Source organism: Canis lupus, chromosome 9 (assembly GCF_003254725.2).
Source record: "Canis lupus dingo isolate Sandy chromosome 9, ASM325472v2, whole genome shotgun sequence".
Taxonomy (NCBI): domain Eukaryota; kingdom Metazoa; phylum Chordata; class Mammalia; order Carnivora; family Canidae; genus Canis; species Canis lupus.
Window position 1 is genome coordinate 41,938,707 of NC_064251.1, and position 21,213 is coordinate 41,959,919.

General features: G+C 36.6%; 1 protein-coding gene across 11 annotated transcripts in view; it reads right to left on the minus strand.

The window, feature by feature from the left end:
- RHOT1 (ras homolog family member T1) overlaps positions 1–21,213 on the minus strand; it is a 63,779-nt gene that overhangs the window by 26,728 nt on the left and 15,838 nt on the right. For all 11 annotated transcript variants that reach the window (XR_003147156.3, XR_003147157.3, XM_025476498.3 and 8 more), the window contains exons 2-10: positions 18,656–18,714; positions 16,822–16,903; positions 14,117–14,160; positions 13,560–13,613; positions 13,350–13,402; positions 8,262–8,370; positions 7,865–7,966; positions 1,029–1,127; positions 404–512 (exon numbers count right to left, since the gene is read on the minus strand). Coding sequence is in view for 9 of the 11 variants with exons in the window: in XM_025476498.3 (XP_025332283.1) it covers positions 404–512; positions 1,029–1,127; positions 7,865–7,966; positions 8,262–8,370; positions 13,350–13,402; positions 13,560–13,613; positions 14,117–14,160; positions 16,822–16,903; positions 18,656–18,714 (711 nt within the window). In the remaining 2 variants the exon portion in view is untranslated. The remainder of the gene's footprint in view (positions 1–403; positions 513–1,028; positions 1,128–7,864; positions 7,967–8,261; positions 8,371–13,349; positions 13,403–13,559; positions 13,614–14,116; positions 14,161–16,821; positions 16,904–18,655; positions 18,715–21,213) is intronic.

Here is a 21,213-nt window from a genome sequence, read left to right on the forward strand (position 1 = left end):
CATTTCTCATTTCACTGTGGCTCAATAATATATTCTACAAGAAACATTTTGTACTTGGTAAATGTGACTGGTAGGCAAAATGTCTGTCCTAAAAATAATTTCTCTTTAAAGGATGCTTTTAAGTAGTAAGAATTTTAAGATAAATTTGTCCCAGAAATCTCTGCCCCTCAGATGGACCTCTGCATTCCTAACATCTGAGCAATTTCCCCACCTCTAATTTATGCTGACAGTAAGGTAAATTATCTCCATCAATGGCCTGTCTCTTAATAACGAAGTTAGATCTTAGGCCTATCAGTAAATATTAACATTTCCTTAAAGTATACATAATGCTATAAAGACCTTCACCTTCTGCCAATGTTTGAAAATATGAAGTTTAAAACGGGGTAAGACACCATTCACTCACCTTTCAATGTCAATCCACTGTCAGCCACACCATCACTTATATGTTTCCGGACTACATTCTTGACATCTTCCAGAGCTTGGGGAGCTAATGGAGTATTGAAACAAATTCTCTAGCAAAAACATAAAAATAAATTTAAAAACAAAATAGCATTAAAACCACAAATAATATAAAACATTAATCTATAAAACAACATTAAATCAGTTGTAACTAAAAAAAAACCCAAATTCTAAATTAGGATAATTTCTGCTTTGCATTATTTATTTAAAACACGTCATAGGTCAAAAGAAAGAATCTTTCTCTACTCTCTCCATTGCATTTGTAAAACCATAGCTCTCTTTGTGTACCCATGTTATACAAAACCAAGAAAAAAAATAATTCAGAATTCACCTTCAAGTCATATTTAATACACACATTGTTTACCATGAAATGACACCGTCTCCTCAATTCCTATCCATAGGAGAGTTTTTTATACCCCAGGTGAAGACTTAAATAGCTAGATGGGAAACATTTTTCTATGAAAGAGACATGCTTATCAACATAACACTGTTTAAGCTAATAATATTTTTATAGCTTTTCTCGGCAAGAAACTCCCCAAGACACAGAAATGCCTAAAGAAGAGGGCTACCTGAAAGAAGTTGAGTTCAGCATCATTGAGAGTGCCATCATTATCTTGATCAGATATTTTAAATATACGAGTGAGGGCTTTTATACAGGCTGGTTTCATCTATACATCATCAAGAAAAGAAACAATTATGTTAATTAAGACAATTGGAATTTCAAAATATAACTTTTTATGATTTTATTTATTTATTCATGAGAGACAGAGAGAGAGGCAAAGATATAGGCAGAGGGAGAAAGAAGCAAGCTCACTTTAGGGAGCCTGATGCAGACCCCAGGATCACGACCTGAGCCAAAGGCAGACGCTCAACTGCTTGAGCCACCCAGGTGCCCCAAAATGTGACTTTCATAAGTAATTTTTTAAAATTTTTATTTATTTATGATAGTCACAGAGAAAGAGAGAGAGAGAGAGGCAGAGACATAGGCAGATGGAGAAGCAGGCTCCATGCACCGGGAGCCCGACGTGGGATTCGATCCCAGGTCTCCAGGATCGCGCCCTGGGCCAAAGGCAGGCGCTAAACTGCTGCGCCACCCAGGGGTCCCTTTCATAAGTAATGTTAAGAATAATTCTGATCAGGGGTGTCTGCGTGTCTCAATTGGTCATGAACCTGCCTTCGGCGCAGGTCATGGTCCTCGGGTCCTAAAATGGAGCCCCAAGTCAGGCTTCCTGAGACCCTGCTTCTCCCCCTCCCTCTGCCCCTCCCCCCAGAGCTTATACTTTCTCTCACTCTCAAAATCTTAAAAAGAAGAATGCTGATTGTTTTCCACTATTAAGTACATAACATCAAATACAGCATGAAAAATGAACTAAAGTAAAGCCATTTACTTTTATACTCAAAGTCTTTTTAAGTAAAGAGGTACTATTTACTTGGACCAATATATAAAACGGTCAAATTCTGCCCCTGGTGATCATAAATTCCCTGAGAACAAGCAAAAAAGAAGTTCATCATTAGAGAGAAGATCTGTTCTTCCAGTCATATAGAAAATAAGTATTTTTTTAAAGATTTTATTTATTCATGAGAGACACAGAGAGAAAGAGGCAGAGACACAGGCAGGAGGGAGAAGCAGGCTCCATGTAGGGAGCCTGATGCGGGATTCAATCCAGGGATTCTGGGATCACACCCTTAACCAAAGGCAGATGCCCAACCGCTGAGCCACCCAGGCATTCCAGAAAGTATTTATGTTCTCCTTCATCCTATAAAGAATTTGAACTGTCTATAAAACTACTAAGGGCTTTTTCCTTCCCAATTTCTGAACCCCCCTGCCCCCAACTTTACTGATGTATAACCAACTTCTGATTTTTGACCAACCTTCTGGTAGAAGAATGAGACTAAATGTTTTGGTCTTGTGTGTGTGTGTGTCAAAGTCAGGAATTAAATGTGTTTATTCACAAACATGTGGCAAAAGTATAAAAAAGCCTTTTATTAACTTACTTTAAGAATTACTTGCATTTAAAAAAGAATCTTGCTTTTTTGTGACTCTAAAACTTTTCTAAGTAATGCTGCTGGAAATATATTTTGTCAACTTCCTTAATTTTGTCTTAGGATATGTAACAGAATGCATATTTTACTATTTAAAAATAAGGCCTACATGCTTCTGATTTATATAATTACTATAGGATAACCACTGTCAACTATTTTGAGAAAATAAAACTTTCAGGAAGGTCTCTAAACAGTATAAATCTAGGAGGAGATCTCTTATGGACATTCTGAATCAGAGAAATAAAGATGGCAAAGTAAGGAAATGTGTACCTGTGAACTGTACCACTATCTAGAGTAAATAGCAATGATGAGTTTTTATCATGCTATCAAACTAAATTCAGAAATTCTTTTTTTTTTTAGATTTTATTTATTTACTTGAGAAAGAGCAAGCTAGAGAGAGCACAAGTAGGAGGTGGAGAGGGGAAGAGGAGAGGGAGAAGCAAACTCTCCACTGAGCAGGGAACCCAAGGCAGGGCCCGAACCCAGGACCCTGGGATTATGACCTGAGCCGAAGGCAGACATCTAACTGACTGAGCCACCCAGAAATTCCCTAAAAATTGGGAACACTTATCTTCTCAAACACATACACACAATCTCTTATTTTGTTTTAAATAAGGTCTCTAGGAGAGCAATTTGATCTAATGAGACAAAGATAAAACCTATGATATAAAGAGATTGTAAAGAATTGAAAAAAGTTAAGTAAAAAAGAAACCATTTGATATGGCTTTCTCTGTAAAAAGAGTTATTAAATAGGTTAGAAGCTAGAAAGTCTACAATCATGGGTGATTTCTTAAAGAATGGTAAGATATAACTTCTATAAATGTGATCCTAACATTAGATATTCAAAATTAATAAAGATGAGATTGTTTTGATTCTCTTTAAAAACCTGTTATATAACCTAAATGTTTCAAAAAGTAGCAAGAGCTGAATGATGTAAAAAACAGAATCTAAAAATAACTTTATTTTGTACAAGTGGTTTTCCTCATATCATAAAAAGCTACATTAAACAACAGGTAATTTGGAGAAAAATAAAATGATGCATTTTTCATTAAAGCTTGAAATGCATCAGAAGCTAAAGTGGTCTAAGGTACTGCCTCAATACAGTATCTAAATAGTAACTACCTTAAAATATAACACCAAAATATGACTATGTTTAAAAGGTATTAAAAATATATTTCAATAAAGCTGTAAAAAATTTTTACAGTAATAAAAAATTCATTTTGCATATGAGTAATTGAAATCCTCACAGAATAAACATTATACAAGTCACATCTTTTTCATTATTGGGTAAGCAGAGGACTCCATGGGCCATACAGAGTCCATCATCACAAATTAATTTTGAATTAGTCATCAGCCTTCAATCTCAAATATTACTTTTTTTTATGATTACACCTCAAATCTATGGTAAAAGTTTATTTTTTGTAAGCTTATTTATTTTTGAGGGAGGGAAGAGAGAGAGAGAGAGAGCGCGTAGAGCGCGTGCGTGCATGTGCCCATTACCTGGGGTGGAGGGGCAGAAGGAGAGAATCTTAAGGCTCTGCACTGAGCCTGGAGCCGGACCAGGGCTGGATCTCACAACCCTGAGATCATGACCTGATCTGAAATCAAGAGTTCAATGTACTGAGTCACCCAGGCACCCCCTCTCTGTTAAAAGTTCATTATTGTTGGGGCACCTGGCTGGCTCAGTTGGTAGAGGGTACAGTTCTTGATCTCGGGGTCCTGATTTCCAGCCCCATGCTGGGTGTAGAGCTTACTTAGAAAAAAAGTTTATTATTGTCTAAATAAACGGTTCTGGTATAAGCTTAGACTCAAAGCTTATACTTGTCTAAAGCAAGGTTTAATCTTTAAAAAGTTACACACTTTATCTCAGACAAGTCCCCCTAAGAAATAAGTAACAGATGGTGGTAGATGTTTTACTCTCTGGGACTGGGGGAGGGGCAGAGGTGATAAGCAGATTAGGACTAATAATAAGCCTAGGAAAAAAGTAGCAATTAAAGCACTGCATAGTCTATTATAATAGAGGGGATTTAATGCACCACTAGGCCAAGGCCTCAGGTAAATCTCTACAGTACAACTTTCCCAAATTTCCTTGATCATAAAATATGGTACCTGAGTGAATCAGAATGGAACTGGTGTTTTTAATAAGTGTGCCTAGTAACTATTATGAGGCAAATTAGGGAAATAGTGGACTAAGAATAAATTAAAAAGAAGCTGTTCCAATTATGGAACAGTAAACCAAGATTAAGGAAGAGTATATCAGGGTCAGATTAAGGGATAATTTAGATTAATTACATATACCAGTGGTCAGCACTTTTTCTGTGAAGAGCCACCCAGCAAATATTTTAGACTTTGGGGGCCAACAAGCAAAATCAAGAGTATTATGAAGGTACTTATATAGCAAGAGAGAGTCAAAATTCCATAAAGTTTTTATTGACAGAATTCAAAATGTGATATTATTATAGTAATAATATAAATTTGCTATACAGGTTTACTAATAAGAAAAATGGGATTCTTTTGGGAGGAATACCATTTGGTTTAGTTAGGGTTCAACATTAGTGTTCTCTATCATGAAGACTGAAAATGTTCACCTGTTAATGCTGGTCTGCAATGAGATGTTACATATTTCATTTCTGAAAATCATTCTGTAGATACATATGGCCAATACCGACACATATCCATAAATATGTAATTTTAATTGAGCATATTAACTGCTTGGAAGACATTTATAAAATCAGATTCTTGATATTTTCCCATTAGCATGTCATTATACTACAGATTGATCAACTCCCAATTGAAGGTTAGGTGGAAGCTCCTCAAGTGCACAGTTAAGTGGATTATGAAATATGGAAATTTACTTTGCATTTGCACCAAAGTCCTCCCAAAAACAATGCTGGAACTGGAGTTTGAGCTCAGAAGATATATCTGCTTTGTCACAGATTTCTTTTCTTGTTTTGACATGCTATGTAATAGCATGATAATAAAATGATAAAATTCTATGGCGCTGTGGCACCAGTACTCACACTATTAAGTTATAACTGTGTCAGTGCAATCAGCAGTGCCTCGAGCAGCAGTGAGAAGTGAGAGTAGCACACACAGGCTATTGCAGCTACTCAACTCTGCCTTTGCAGCATGAAAGCAGTCACAGATAAAAATAAATGAACAAGTGTGGCTGTGTTGCAATAAAATTTTATTTATAAATGATGATATTTGAAAGTCATATAATTTTCCTGTATAACAAAATGTTATTTCTTTGGATTTTTTTTCAATCATTGAAAAATGTATAATATATTAATTCTTAGCTCACAGGCTATACAAGAACAGGTGACAGGCCAATTTGGCCCACAGGTCAAAGTCTGCCAACCACTGATACTATAAACTTTTCCTGGAAAAATCTGCAACTTTTTATTTCTTAAAAACTCAACAATATGGGATCCCTGGGTGGCGCAGCGGTTTAGCGCCTGCCTTTGGCCCAGGGCGTGATCTTGGAGACCCGGGATCGAATCCCACATCGGGCTCCCGGTGCATGGAGCCTGCTTCTCCCTCTGCCTGTGTCTCTGCCTCTCTCTCTCTCTCTGTGTGACTATCATAAATAAATAAAAATTAAAAAAAATAAAGTTAAAAAAATTCCATTAAAAAAAACTCAACAATAAAAAGGTAACTCAATTAAGACGTGAACAATGACTTAAATAAACATTTCTCTATATACAAATAGCCAATAAGCACGTGAAAAAGATGTTCAACATCATTAGGCATCAGGGAAATCCAAATCAAAACCACTGTCACCACCAGGATGGCTATAATAAACCACACACACACACACATACAGGAAAATAACAAGTATTGGCACAGCAAATATATGCAGAAATCAGAACCTGCCGTTTAGTTTGGTGGTTCCTCAATAAATTAAACAGAACTATCATGTGACTTAGCAATTCCACTCCTCAATATACACTCAAAAGAAATGAAAACAGGTATTCAAACTTTCATATGAATGTTAAAAGCAGCTCTATTCACAATTAAAAAAATGGAAACAATCCACATGTCAATCAACAGATGAATGAATAAAAATATGACATGTGGTATATCCATACAAGGAAGTATTATTTATCCATAAAAAGACATGAAATGCTGATCCATGCTACAACACAGATGTATGATGAAAACATTATGTGCAGTGAAAGAAGCCAGACAGAAAAAGAAAAGACTGCCTATTGAATGATTGCATTTATATGAAATGTTCAGAATTGGCAAATTCATAGACAGAAAGTAGATTAGTGGTTGCCAAGGGCTGGGGAAAGGAGAATGAAGTGACTGCTAATGGGTTCAAGGTTTCTTTCCTGGGGTGGTAAAATGTCCTGCAATTAGACATTTGGGGTGGTGGCAGATGTGTAAGTTTGTGAATATACTAGCTAGCAATCACTAAACTGTATACTTTAAAAGGATGAATTTTGCGATATGTGTTATATCTCAGTAAAAGTTAACTTTTAAACTCTATGGTAGGGGAGCCTGGGTGGCCCAGTCAGTTGAGCGGCCGACTCTTGGTTTCAGCTCAGGTCATGATCTCAGGGTTCTGGAATCGAGTCCTGCATCAGGCTCTGAGCTCAGCATGGAGTCTGGTTGAGGATTCTCCTTCTCTCTCCCTCTGCCCCTTCTCCAGTGCATGCACACTGTCTCTCTCTCTCTCTCAATCACTCGCTCTTTCAGTCTCTCCCTCTCTCTCCTTCCTTCTCAAATAAAATAATAAATCTTAAAAAAAGGTCTATGGCAAACAGGTGAAGGGGATTAAGGGTACATTTATCACAATGAGCACTGAGTAATATAGAGAACTGCTGAATCACTATATTGTATATCTGAAATTAACACATCACTGTATGTTAATTATACTGGAATTAAAAAACAAATACATATTCTTTTTTAAAAAAAGAAAAAAGTCTATGGCAAATATTGTTAAATTTAGATATTATTGTGTTTAACTATGAAACAAAAAAGAGTATTCGAATTGTGTTACATGTTGTTCCTGTGTCCAATCATTACACAAGGTTTTCATTTGTAATGTGTTTTTAAGTTTGTGAACTCTATACTAAGAGAGTAAGTAGACCACTAGGTAAGTCTTCAAACTTATTTTTGCCAATTCTTCTGTTTGTTTAATGACATTTCCTGAAAAATTATTTGATCTGGAATACTATTCATAGTATTAACATGAATGTCTTTGAAGTGCCTAGAAAATGTAATTATTTAATAAACAATAAATTTAAATTTCAGCAGTTTAGAAGAGTACTCAAGAGTTACTAAAAATCAATACTAAGGTTACTCCCTACATATTCCAGCCCCTACTAACACACCCTGGGGGGCCAGGGATTACCTCCTTCTCCTCTGGGCAGTACAGGGGCCCAGTAGGATGAAGAACAGCTTTCTGTGCATAATAAAAGAGCTCTGATATGTTCTTCAGGTTTTTTGCTGAACACTGGAAAAAAAAAGTTCAAAATTTTATATTCTGAAAGCAATTATGGGCACTAAAAACAAATTTTAAACTATCAATATAAGGTAATAAGGTTGCTTAAAGAAACTGAAAAATACATTTTTCTTTGTTGCTATCACAATGTCTACAAAGAACTCAGAGGCAATTCCAAGTCCTTTGCTGTATTTGGTTTACATGACTTCACAAACAGCAGGAAATTTACTCCATCCCACTCCTTCCCACATCCTATTTCAAACCTTGGTTTAGTGAGAATTCACCAGCAGCAATCACATGGTCATACCTCCACACAGGTTTCTATTTCTGTGTACTGGTTCATAATGGGAAGGATGGTCTCCATACTACTATATTCCACTAGATCAGATTTGTTCCCAACCAGTATCAAAGGCAACCTGAAATAAAAAGGATACATTGCAATAATAAGGAAGTTTGCAGAAGATCTTAAATATTTTAAAGTACACAATAACCCATTCTAATTAGCTTTACTTAATCCCCCCAACATGAACCCTCTACTGTAGTCAGTTCTAGTCTCCTAGATGGTATGTTCATATTCAACAAATATTTACTGAGTACTTCTTAAATTTTTAAATTTTTTTAAATTATTTTTTATTTTTGAAAGATTTTATTATTTATTCATGAGAGACAGAGACAGAGAATGAGGCAGAGACATAGGCAGAGGGAGGAGAAGCAGGCTTCATGCAAGAAGCCCAATGCAGGACTCAATCCCAGACCCCAGGATCACGTTGTGAGTGAAGGCAGACGCTCAACCACTGAGCCACCCAGGTGTCCCTTAAAAATTTTTTTAAAGTTAATTTATGTTCTTCAGTAATCTCTATGCCCAACATGGGACTTGAACTCAAGATCCTGAGGTTAAGAGTTGCATGCTCTTCTGATTGAGCCAGTCAGACATCCCTACTACTACTTCTTATAAGCCAGGTACTGTTCTAAGCATTAAGGATACAAGACAGACAAGGTCCCTACTCATGCTAAACTGAAAATCAGAAAATGAACAAAAGTAAATAAACAATACACTTTCCAATTCTGTAAGTGCAATAAAGAAAGTAAATAAGGGGATATGCAGCAGAGTAATGGGAGGGCTAATTATACAGGAATCAGAGGGAAATCTCCCTGACAAGGTGGCATTTGGGTCAAAGAGTGAAGGCTGAAACGGAATATGCACTGTGAAGAGCCAGAAAAGAGCTGTGGAGGAAGAAGGGACAGTGTGTACAAAGGGCTCAAACTGAAAAAACATTCTGGTGAGTCCAAAGAACAGAAAAATGTCAGAGTGGCTGGAGTACTAAATAAAGGGGAAGAGGTGTGTAAAGGGGTTGGAAGGAGGAGCAAAGGTCAGACACATAAGCTGTGGTAAGGAGTATGCATTTTATTATAAGTATAAAACAGGAAGCCACTGAAGAATTAAGAGAGGGGTACAACATGACTGGGTCAATATTTTTTAAGATTTTATTTATTTACTCATGAGAGACACACAAAGAGAGAAAGGCAGAGGCATAGGCAGAGGGAGAAGCAGGCTCCATGCAGGGAGCCAGATGTGGGACTCAATCTCAGGACCCCAGGATCATGCCCTGAGCCAAAGGCAGACACTCAACCACTGAGCTAGGATCAACATTTTAAAATGAGTCATATGGTGTCTTTCAGAGATACATATTGAAATATTTACAGTATGATTTGTTCAGAATGATCCAATGGGAGGGGTAATAAATGAAATAAGACTGGCCATGATAGTGACAGACATTTTTGATTAACGTGTGGATATCCACCTAGAGAAATATCTCTAAATTTGTGTTTCAGTATATTATTTCCCATTTTCTCAATTCTTGTATTAAAAATGTATAAAACATACTAAATAGATACTAAAAAGAAAAAAATACAAGTAATAAAAGTAAAATTATCAAGTAGAAAAATGGGCAATGATCAAGAAATATTTTAACACATACTCAAAACAAAACAAAACAAAACAAATACTGGCCATGAATTGAGGCTGGTGAAAGATATACAGATGATAGAGAAAGATGATCCTCTTTACTTCTGAATGTGTCTGATTTTTTTTCAATAATAAAAAGCTTTTTAAAATGTGCTGGCCTGGGGGATCCCTGGGTGGCTCAGCGGTTTAGTGCCTGCCTTTGGCCCAAGGCGTGATCCTGGAGACCTGGGATCGAGTCCCACATTGGGCTCCCTGCATGGAGCCTGCTTCTCCCTCTGCCTGGGTCTCTGCCTTTCTCTCTCTCTCTCATGAATAAATAAACAAAATCTTAAAAAAAAATGTGCTGGCCTGGATTATAGCAGTAAAGATGGAGAGAAAGTATTCAAATTTGAGATATATTTTAGAAGTAGAACTAATAGGGCAGCCTGGGTGGCTCAACAGTTTAGCGCCGCCTTCAATCCAGGGCATGATCCTCGAGACCCAGAATCGAGTCCCACGTCGGGCTCCCTGCGTGGAGCCTGTTTCTCCCTCTGCTTGTGTCTCTGCCTCTCTCTCTCTGTGTGTCTCTATGAATAAATAAATAAAATCTTAAAAAAAAAAAAAAGAAGTAGAACTAATAGGAACAACTGGTAGATTACATATGGAGGTTGAGGGCAAGGCAGAAATCAAGAAAAACACATAGGTTTCTGGCTGGACAAAATGAGTAGGCCTCCTGAGATAGAAAAGATTCATTGGGGGGGGGAGGAGTAGTGGGGAGCAGGCAGCGAATTAAAGATTTTGTTTTAAACAGATTAAATCTGACAGTCCTATGAGAAATCTAAATGGGGATTATCAAAGAGAGCTAGTCTAGTAGGGAACTGTTATTTGTATGACCTACAGAGAGCTTGGAGAGAAAGCAAATCATCTTGCTGAAACTCCAGATAGCAAAAGAAATTCTTGCAAGCATTTATTTACCCCTTACAATGATTATGCATAAAGGGACTATATATATAGTCTGTATCTATATAATCCACATCTATATAACCCAAATATAGATTCCTAAAAAAGCCAGGAGGGTCTCTCCAAAAATGTAGTGGTTTGCAACTAAAGGTGTGCACAAAATAATTAACAGAGCTTAAAAAAATACACATGTCCAAGCCCTACTCCAAACGTACAGATTCTAAAACTCCAGGGGTGGGGTGGGGCAAAGGCATCTACATTCTTTGAAAATACCTGAGGTGACACTAATGGGCACACCTGAATAAGAACCACTATGCTACCAGTCCAAGGAAGTCCTAAGGAAAAATATTTGTGCAACAAATATAAACTTATGAGGCTCAGGAAAGAAGTTATTGGGAAAGTGTAAGGTCCATATAGTAAAGAAACAGGGTGCCTGGGTGGCTCAGTCAGTTAAGCATCTGCCTTCAGCTCAGGTCATGATCCCAGGGTCCTGGGACCAAGCCCCACATCAGGCTCCCTGCTCAGCAGTTAAGTATGCTTCTCCCTCCTCCCACTCGTGCTCTCTCTCTCTCACTCACTCTCTCTCAAATAAATTCAAATCCTTAAAAAAAGATTAAAAAAAAAGAAAGAAACAGCCCCTCTTGGGACAAGTCAACCCACAAGAAAAATAATTATGTTTATATGATTCAAAGAGGGAAAAAAAACAGCTACACCTAAGAAAGCTCAACTTGATCTTTGAATGTCAAAAGCTACCTTCAGATGATACCAAAAGGGCCACAGAATTCACCACAGAATTTTAGGAAGCTATCATAGTGAAACTTATTTAATTCAGGAGTCCAATCTGATGCTTGATAGATCCCAGAAAAACTGCCTTCTCTGAAAAGTCCCTTCTGAAAACAGCTCCAGTGTTCAGCAAGAAGAGCAAGTGTCAGGAGCATATAGCTGTGAACTCCTCCAAGGCAGCCTATCTGATACTCCCTTCTGTGTGATGGAAATGATCTCTATCTGTACTGCCCATGACTGTAACCATTAGCCACAAGTAGCTAGTGAGCGCCTGAAACGTGGCTATTCCTAGGAATTGAAATTTTAGTTGGATTTAATTTTACTTAATTTGAAGTTAAATCGCCACAACTAATTAGAGTCTACTACAGTGGACAGCACAACTTCTCAGGTCACTGTCTCCTTTTTACCTTGTCAGGAAGTCACATCAAAGTTTAAAACTATGACAAAGAAGAGCCTTAAGAGCTTGAGACATAGCATATAAAATGCCATCTCAGTCACAAAGTCTCCCTCCATAAATACATGAGGCAGGGCCAATGACCATGTTCAACTGTTAAGCACCAGATCTTTACAGTTTCAAGGCACAAAAATGTCCAATCAAAAGAGAAATCTAGGGCAGCCTGGGTGGTTCAGCAGTTTAGCGCCACCTTCAGCCCAGGGTGTGATCCTGGAGTCCCAGATCGAGTGCTGCCATCAGGCTCCCTGCATGGAGTCTGCTTCTCCCTCTGCCTGTGTCTCTGCCTCTGTGTGTGTGTGTGTGTGTCTCATGAATAAATAAATAAAATCTTTAAAAAAAAAAAAAGAGAGAGAGAGAAATCTAAAAAATTAAATAAAGGACCAAATGTGTACAATACACAGTTATTAATCTGACTTCCCTAATGTTTAAAAATGCCTAATAACACGTTCCATTAAATAATATTGCAAGAAAAATTTTTAGTTTACATTTTGACTTAAAACTTGAAACGTTTATATCCAGAACTATCACCCTGCTCAGAAAAACATAGAAGATGTGTTCTCTTACTTCTTCCCATCACATATATACCTTCCAAAGAATTTCAAAGAAATTTCCCTCTCTGCATTCCTAAAGATCTCTAGTGATCTCTAGAGAACTTATAAAGCACGTACACGTGTGTTATTTCACTGCCTTCTCAAATTTACCACATGCAGCCAAGACAGGCATTAGTGTCTTCTCCACTACAGACGAGGAAGTAAGGCTCAGTCAAGTCAAATGGATATGTCAGATCTCAAAGAGCACTTGTTTTCCTCCCAGTCCCATGACATCATACACACCACCTTGTGAGCAATCAGTGACAAGGTGAAGCCATTCCTCACCCAAGTGGCATTTCCACAGAGAAGGTACAACCTATACAAGTGAAGAGGAATTCTAAAGTGGAAACTTCTTAAGCAGTGGGTTTGAGAAAGAGAAATAATATAATTACCAGAATAGTTAATGTCTGAAGTTGTAAATCATTATAGTACCAGAACTCTATTTTATGCTTTGCTTCCAAATATATGTGCTGCCTCAAATAATTCCTCCTGAAATCAGTGTGTGTGTATAAATAAAGATCTATAGGTAAAGTAAATGTGGTAAAATGTTAACTAGTGTATTTAAGTGAAGGGTTTACAGGTATTCATTGTACTATTTCTTGCAACTTTTCTCTAAGTTTGAAATTTTTCATTATACAAAGTTCAGAAGGAAAAAAAAAATACCTGCTGTCTTTGTCCGTTCTTTCATTTATGAGAGGAATCCATCGACTTGTTACCTAAAAAGAAAATTAGTAAGAGCTAAGCCACAATGAGGATCTTCTCTGAAAAATACTCTGCCCTGGGACCGCTAAAATTCTAAACTGAGGATCAATTTTAAAAGTGCCCCCATTGAAATTTAACTAAATATAGTAAAAAAAAGTCACACGTCCATACCTTATCAATAGAATGTTTGTTGTTAACTGCATAAACTATGCAGATGACATTAGCCTACAAGAAAAAAATAAGAAATTAATGTTTTTGGGTTTTTTTTTAAGATTTTATTTTTTTACTCATGAGAAACAGAGACAATGAGGTAGAGACACAGACAGAGGGAGAACCAAGCTCCATGCAGGAAGCCCAACATGGGACTCGATCCCGGGTCTCCAGGATCATGCCCTGGGTTGAAGATGGCGCTAAACCGCTGAGCCACCCGGGCTGCCCTAATGGTATTTTTAAACAAAATAAATGTAAACATTAGCATTTAATTGCCAACTAGTTAATATATTTGGGCCAAAGAAAGAATAAAATTTGAAACCTAAAAAAACCCCCAAACTTTGCATGCCTCAAAGAGGAAAAAGTTCCTAAGGACTTATTGCAGAAATACATACTCAAAGTCAGCAGTAACAACAAAGAATTGAAAAGACCTAAGTCAGAGAATGAAAAAGGTAGTCTCACAAAATCATCACAATTTTCCCACAAAAAAAACCCAACAGCTATTTTCTTTAACTCACCTGTGATATCTCTTGATGAAGCTGTTCATCACTCTGTTCTGCTTCTACAAATGACAAAGTCAAAAAAAGTCCATTATTTTAAAAATTTTCATAAAAACTAATGGCCAAGCTAACTTCTACATGGCATACATCCAACATCCCTCATCTCTTATGTCATTTATATAGTGTAGTGCCAGATGAGGTGGCAAAGACAAGGGCAAGCCAGCAAAAAGAAAGAGCTGGACTATGATAAGGAAGCTGACTGGCCCTGGAAGACAAGGATAACTCAGGCACAGAAGAGCAGAAGGCATTGTGTGATAAATCTAGGCCAGCATCTGATCCAAAATTGAGAAGGGTCAGGCCAAAGGGATCAGAAACCCAAGCTAGAGGACTAGGTGCTGCAGTCAGAAGCCCAGACAAAGAGTCCATACACACAGGGTCAGAAGGCCAGGTGAGAATCTGGACAATACAAGCTAAGAGCTTGTATCTTGAGAGAGCAAGCCCCAGAAGCAAAACCAAAGCATGATAGTGAAGAGTCAAGAATTCCCTTGCTAGCGCTTATCTCTGGCTGGAATGGGTCTCAAATGGTAGATGTGCATATAACCCTACAGTGCAGGAGATATGCATGATCACAGCTATGATGAAAAAGCATACAAATGAATAGTCTTGATTTTGGCTCAGGTCATGATCTCAGGGTCAGGAGATCAAGCCCTGCATCGGGCTCTGCACTCAGTGGAGAGTCTGCTTGAGATTCTCTCCCTTTCCCTCTGCCTCTCCAGCTTGTGCTTGCACTCTCTCTAATCAATCAATCAATCAATCAATCTTTAAAAAAAAGAAAAAAGCATACAAATGAAGAGGAAAGCAATAACTGACATTAATTTGGATTACCTTATGTTAAATATTTTCCCCAAAAAATGCCTGTTATTTCTGACATACAAACTAATACCATAAATGAATGCAACAGAATTTTAATTTATGCTAAATAACTGGCCATATCTTAAATATCTTTTCATATGTTGAGTAATCAATGGGTTATGGCTCCAATTCCAATGCTGAAAAAGAATAATTCTGTAAATGAAGCAGGTTATAAGGCTAACTGCAGCAGAGAGCATCCAACCCCCTCAGCTTTGGGTATAGTGCAATCTAGTAGCCAGACATGCAAGCCACGTATGTCATTTTTAATGTTCTATTAGTCACATTAAAAAAAAAAAACTAACAGGATGGGGTGCCTGGGTGGCTCAAGCATCTGACTCTTGATTTCGGCTCAGGTCATGATCTCAGGGTTGTGAGACTGAGCCCCATGTTGGGTTCCACCTGGGCATAGAGCCTGCTTAAGACCATCTCTCCACCTCTCCCTCTGCCCCTCCTCCTTTAAAAAATTAAAAAGGAACAGGTAAAAGTACATTTTTATTTTACCTAAGATATCAAAAATATTAAAATTTCAACATATACTCAATGAAAGAATTATTGAGATTTACATTCTTTTTCTCATACCAAGTCTTCTAATTCCACCTGCATTTTATACTTACAGCACATTTCAATTTAGACTAGCCTAGCTAGTTTTAAGCATTTTAAGCATTCAATAGTCATAATGTATTGGACTGGGCAGTCCTACAGTCCTAGGTAGGAATTTCACTTTTAGAACATGTGGAATACCAACTTAGGAAAACAAAGTATTACCAATATAGTTATACCTTTCTTACAGATTTTATTTTCTAAAGCAGTTGTAAATGCACAGCAAAACTGAGTAGAAAGTACAGAGATTTCCCATATAATTCCTGCCCCACATAGCCTCCTGCATTATGAACATCCCTCATCAGAGTGGAATATCTGTTACAACTGACTCCCAACATGAGGCTCGAACTCACAACCCCAAGATCAAGAGTTGCATGATCCAGCCAGACATTCCTTTAAAAAAAAAAAAAAAAAAGAAGTCCCAGAACAAAGCAAAATACTTTAATGATTAAAAAGTCAGTACTAGTGGGTAGAAAAATTTTAAATTATTAAAAGCAATACAAATGTGCTTCTGTTACCATATAATGTAAGCAAGCTTACAACTGTTTTAACTATTATTTGGGTAGGAGACAAAGGCTGATAAATTAAAAAACAAATTTAGAACTCAACAAATTCTGAAATTCAGAACTCTTTCTGCATCATCAGAGCATTCCTGAATGCCTGGTAACAAAATTAATCCAAAACTTATCTCTGCAAATATGCCAAGTCAAGGAGGGTAATGATTTATCTACTACTTGTCTTTTTTTTTTTTTTTAAGATTTTATTTATTTATTCATGAGAGACATACAGAGAGAGAGAGAGAGAGAGAGAGGCAGAGACACAGGCAGAGGGAGAAGCAGGCTCCATGCAGGGAGCCTGACGTGGGACTCAATCCCGGGACTCCAGGATCACACCCTGGGCTGCAGGCAGCACTAAACCGCTATGCCACCAGGGCTGCCCTACTAGTTTTTTATCATCTCTCTTTCCTTTTCAGTATTATGGAACCCAACTTAGCAAATATGGGACTGAGAACTGCAAGATGGAGGCTTTATAGGGGGTATCGGGTAGGGGTTGGCAGGGAGATATAAATGAAACAAGAATAGTAAATGATTATTTACTGCCAAAGAAAAAAACACCTATCCTAGAATATTTTTTAAAGCTCAGTATATATACCTTTCTTGAGGACTATTAAATTAATCCTACAGCTTCACCCACAAGAGAATATTCATTACCTGAGTAATCTACGATGTGTGTTGGAACTCTCTCAGGGGTGACATCAGCTGGAATGGTAATTTCTTCTGCCCGGGGAGGAACCTTCATTTGCAAACAAATATAGAAAAAAAAAAAAAAAAAAACCTTTGGATATTATGAATCAAACTTGTTAACAGATCATGTAAATTTGTCTATATATTAGCCCCTTCCACCCATACCTGTCCTTACAAGATTTATTACACTTTTGCCAATGCTTATTTTTGTGCTTGAACCCATGAGCCTGAGATCAAGACCTGAGCTGAGCTCAAGAGTTGAAAGCTCAACCGACTGAACCACGCAGGTGTCCCAATAAACACTTCTTTTAAAAAAGCATGCACAAAAAAATAAATAAATAAAATAAAAAATAAAAAATAAAAAAAATAAAAAAATTAAAAAGCATGCATATTTCTACCTGCGTGGGCATAGGATATATTAAGAATACTTCAGATCTAACACAGCCTACCATAATATTTAAATTAATTGGTATTTCAAATATTTGATTTTTGAACTGCTGTTTTCATTCTATTTTGTTGAATGCTAAAGATATTCTACAAATGACAAATGAAGTTAATCCAAAGCAATCTTCAAATAAAACAATAAATTATCAAAATTATTATCTTCTAGAAGATAACTGATTGGCTACATAAGCCTTGCTTAATGACTGCATTTTCTAGAAAGACTATATGATTTTTTTTAACCAATTAAAAACCTCTTATCCACACCCAAGAAGTCTATGCTAAAATGACAAATCTAAACTCAAACTATCACAGAAAACTTTTAAGTATTATACTCCAAGTGATCACATGATGATACACTTCATTTCCCAAATTAAGTAATTACTTATTTAAGAGGAAAAAAAAAGCAAAAGAAACAATGAATGGTTCATGTGGCACTTGTAATTGTTGAAAACACTACCATATAATATATCAAATTCCTGTCTGCACAATGAAATTATACAGATACTCTAACTAAACAAGAGTAAAGACAGGGGAAATGCAAACTGTGAGGCTATAATACCAGTTTTATGAATAGGATAAAGAGAAACAACGTTCATCCCATTTGCACCCATCCTATTCCCCAAACAAAATTCTAACTTTACATAGGGCCTTAGCCAATGCTCCCTCATTTTGAACACAAATAGATTGCCAGTAATCATAAAACCACCTTGCTTTTGGTGTTACTCTACTATTATGAAGCTTATCTCATTTGAGACACATTATAATCATTTGAGGTAGACAGAGGTGGGGTGAATTAGTTTCTTCATTTATAAAATGTAAAATGACTGCAAAATGATGCAAAAATTAAAGGTTCTCAAATATGTGAGTTAAAATCCTAGAGGTTCTGATGTCTCAAAGACTGGGGAGTGTCAGATGGAAGGCAGGTGGGCAGCCAGCCAAATATTTCATCTTTATTTCAACTAAAGGAATATTCACCTGTTTTATATTTTGGGCTTATGAATAACATATTATTTTTAAGAAAGGATTAATAGCTTACATGATCTCTAATATCCCTTCCAGCTCCCATTTTACAAATGAGATAACTAAGGCACAGAGATGACAAATGTCCTAGCTAAGATCAAAAGGAGGAAGAGCAAACAATTAGGTAAACTCAGATCTAGTTTGATTCTAGCTCCTGCAGTACATTGCAGGGATGTTTTGTATAAACTAGTATGAGCCCTTTTAAAGTCACAACTGTCAGAAAGGAAACACATGCCAATTAAAAAAAAAAAAAAAAAAGCAGAATTTATTTCACTTTAGGCTCATTTTTGATAAATTTAAAAGACTTTAGATACAGAAAAGAAATAAAAATATTTACCTCTTCTGGGAATTCTTCACTGACCAGAGACATAATCAGTGATGTCTTCCCAACTCTAGCTGTGAAAACAAACATCATTATTTTAATAATAAAATGTTTGGGTACTACATAAGCTCAAATTCAGCAACAACACAGCAGAGTCTGTCACCCATTAGCCACAATCAGAGGCATCCAAATCACCAAGTTTTAGCACAATGCTTAAAGTATATCCTTTTCTGCTTAAAGCTCCTTGTTGAAAACAAAAAAAAATTACCAAAATAAATAAAAGTAAAAATCTTCCCCCAAATTCCTCTTTACCAGTTTAATACATGTAGTCACCCAGATTTTTTTTACTTATATTAACATATTATAATAATTCACCACATAGTTCAATAATAGAATCCTGGTATTCATATTACTTTACAATCTTCCATTATCATTTAATTATGTCCTTGGGCAGTATTCCATGTCTGTATGTAAAAATCTCCTGGGAAGGGTAAAGGGACAGTTATTATGTAATGGACACAAACCTTTTATTGGGGATGATGAAAGAGTTTTAGATAGAAAAAGTGCTGTTGATTACACAACACTGTGAATGTATTTAATGTCCCTTAACCATACTCTTAAAAATGATTAAAATGTCAAATCGTATGTCTTATATATTTTATCACAATTTAAAAAATAGCAAAGAGAAATCCATTTCTTTTTTAAATGACTGAAAGAAAGCAGTGACTAAAAACACAAGTCAGTCTCTGGAAAAACAACAAATGGCTGGAAAAAAGAGTACTGGTCAAAACAACTTAGAGGGTATGCTGCAAACAAGTAGGATGCCACTAGTAAAAGGACAGAGTGGATGGTTTGACAGGTATCTCCTGGTTCCAGTTTTTTTTAAAGATTTTATTTAATTATTCATGAAAGACACAGAGAGAGGCAGAGACATAGACTGAGGGAGAAGCAGGCTTCCTGCAGGACTCGATCTTGGGACCCTGAGATCATGACCTGATTCTGGCTCCAGTTTCTGGGGATCTTTTCAGCTTACTTTTCAAGTAGCTGACTATAAGATAACATTTCCCTGAATTCTGACCATGTCAGTGAATCAGAGCCCATCATCACAGAACTGCTGGACTCTGGTTATCAATGTCAGCTTATCCAGCAAAAATTTTCAGATGGAGAACCTGGGATCCAGAAACAGTGATTTTCTCAAGATCTCACTAAAGATTAGCTGCAGATTTAAGATGAAAACCCATCTTCTAAGCCAGTGTTCTCTTTCTTATGACACACTTTAAGAAAATATTGTTAAAACAATAATACAGAGAGGGAATGATGGCCCCTATGGTCAGCAAACACTACATACACAAATTCTATATAAATTAATTGAAATATTCAATGATTCACTAGTGACTAATCCAGGAGCTCTGGGTCCAGTTTTTTGTTTTTGTTTTTTAACTCACTGTGAGAAAGTATCAGACTTACAGAAAAATTGCAAAACTAGTACAAAGGAGTCATGTCTATTCTTTAACCAAAATCCTCAAATGTTAACATTATACCATATTTGCATTATCATTCCTTTCCTCTCCCTCCCCCGACTCCATGTATTTTTAAACCACTTAAGAGTAACTTATAGACCTGATGCCCCTTTACCCTTAAGCGCCTTGTATGTATTTCCTAAAAACAAGATCATTCTCTTCTATAACCATGGTGTAGTGTCAAGATCAGGAAATTAACACAATGCTATTATCTACTGTTGACCTGACTTCACATCTCATCATTTGTCCCATTACCATCTTTCATAGAAAAGAAAAATCTTTCTCGCCAGGATCAAATATTGCATTTGGTCATCACATCTCTTTAGTCTCTAGTCTGGAAGAATTCCTTAGTGGTTTTTATCTTTCATAGCTTCAACATTTTTGAAAAAAAATACAAGTCATTTAATTTGTAGACTCTCTCTCAATTGGGTTTGTATGATATCACCTCATGATTAATTTCAGGTTTTGCACTCTGAGAGGAATGCCCCAGAAATGATACTGTATCCCTCAGTGTATCACAACTGAAGGGAGATGATGTCAATTTGTCCCATTATTGGTGAAGTTAACTATCATCAGCTGGAAGGTGGTATCTGCAAGTTATTCTCTTTCCCTTTGTAATTGGTAAGTATCTTGTGAGAAAGTAAGTTCAGACCATGCAAACACTCTGTTTCTCACCAAACCTTTGCCTCCCGGTTTTCGCAGTCATTCATGATTTGTCTTGTGTTGCTATAGTTGGCTGCTAGATGGTGATGATGATATTTCTATTTCTATCACTCCTTCTACATTACTTTGCATTCTACTTTAAGGAAAAACTCATTTCTGATTCATATCAACATGATCTCACGGATTCCTACATTATTCTACATGTTAAACCCATTATTATCATTACTTGGAAGCTCAAATTGTTCCATTTTACTTGAAAAATGACATTTATGTAGGTAAAAATCAGCATTACTTATATGATCCCATTTTATAAATACATATGTATTCAACTGCGAAAAAAAAAACCCCAGAAGGATCTATACACCAACAGCAGTCATCTCTGAAGCAAAT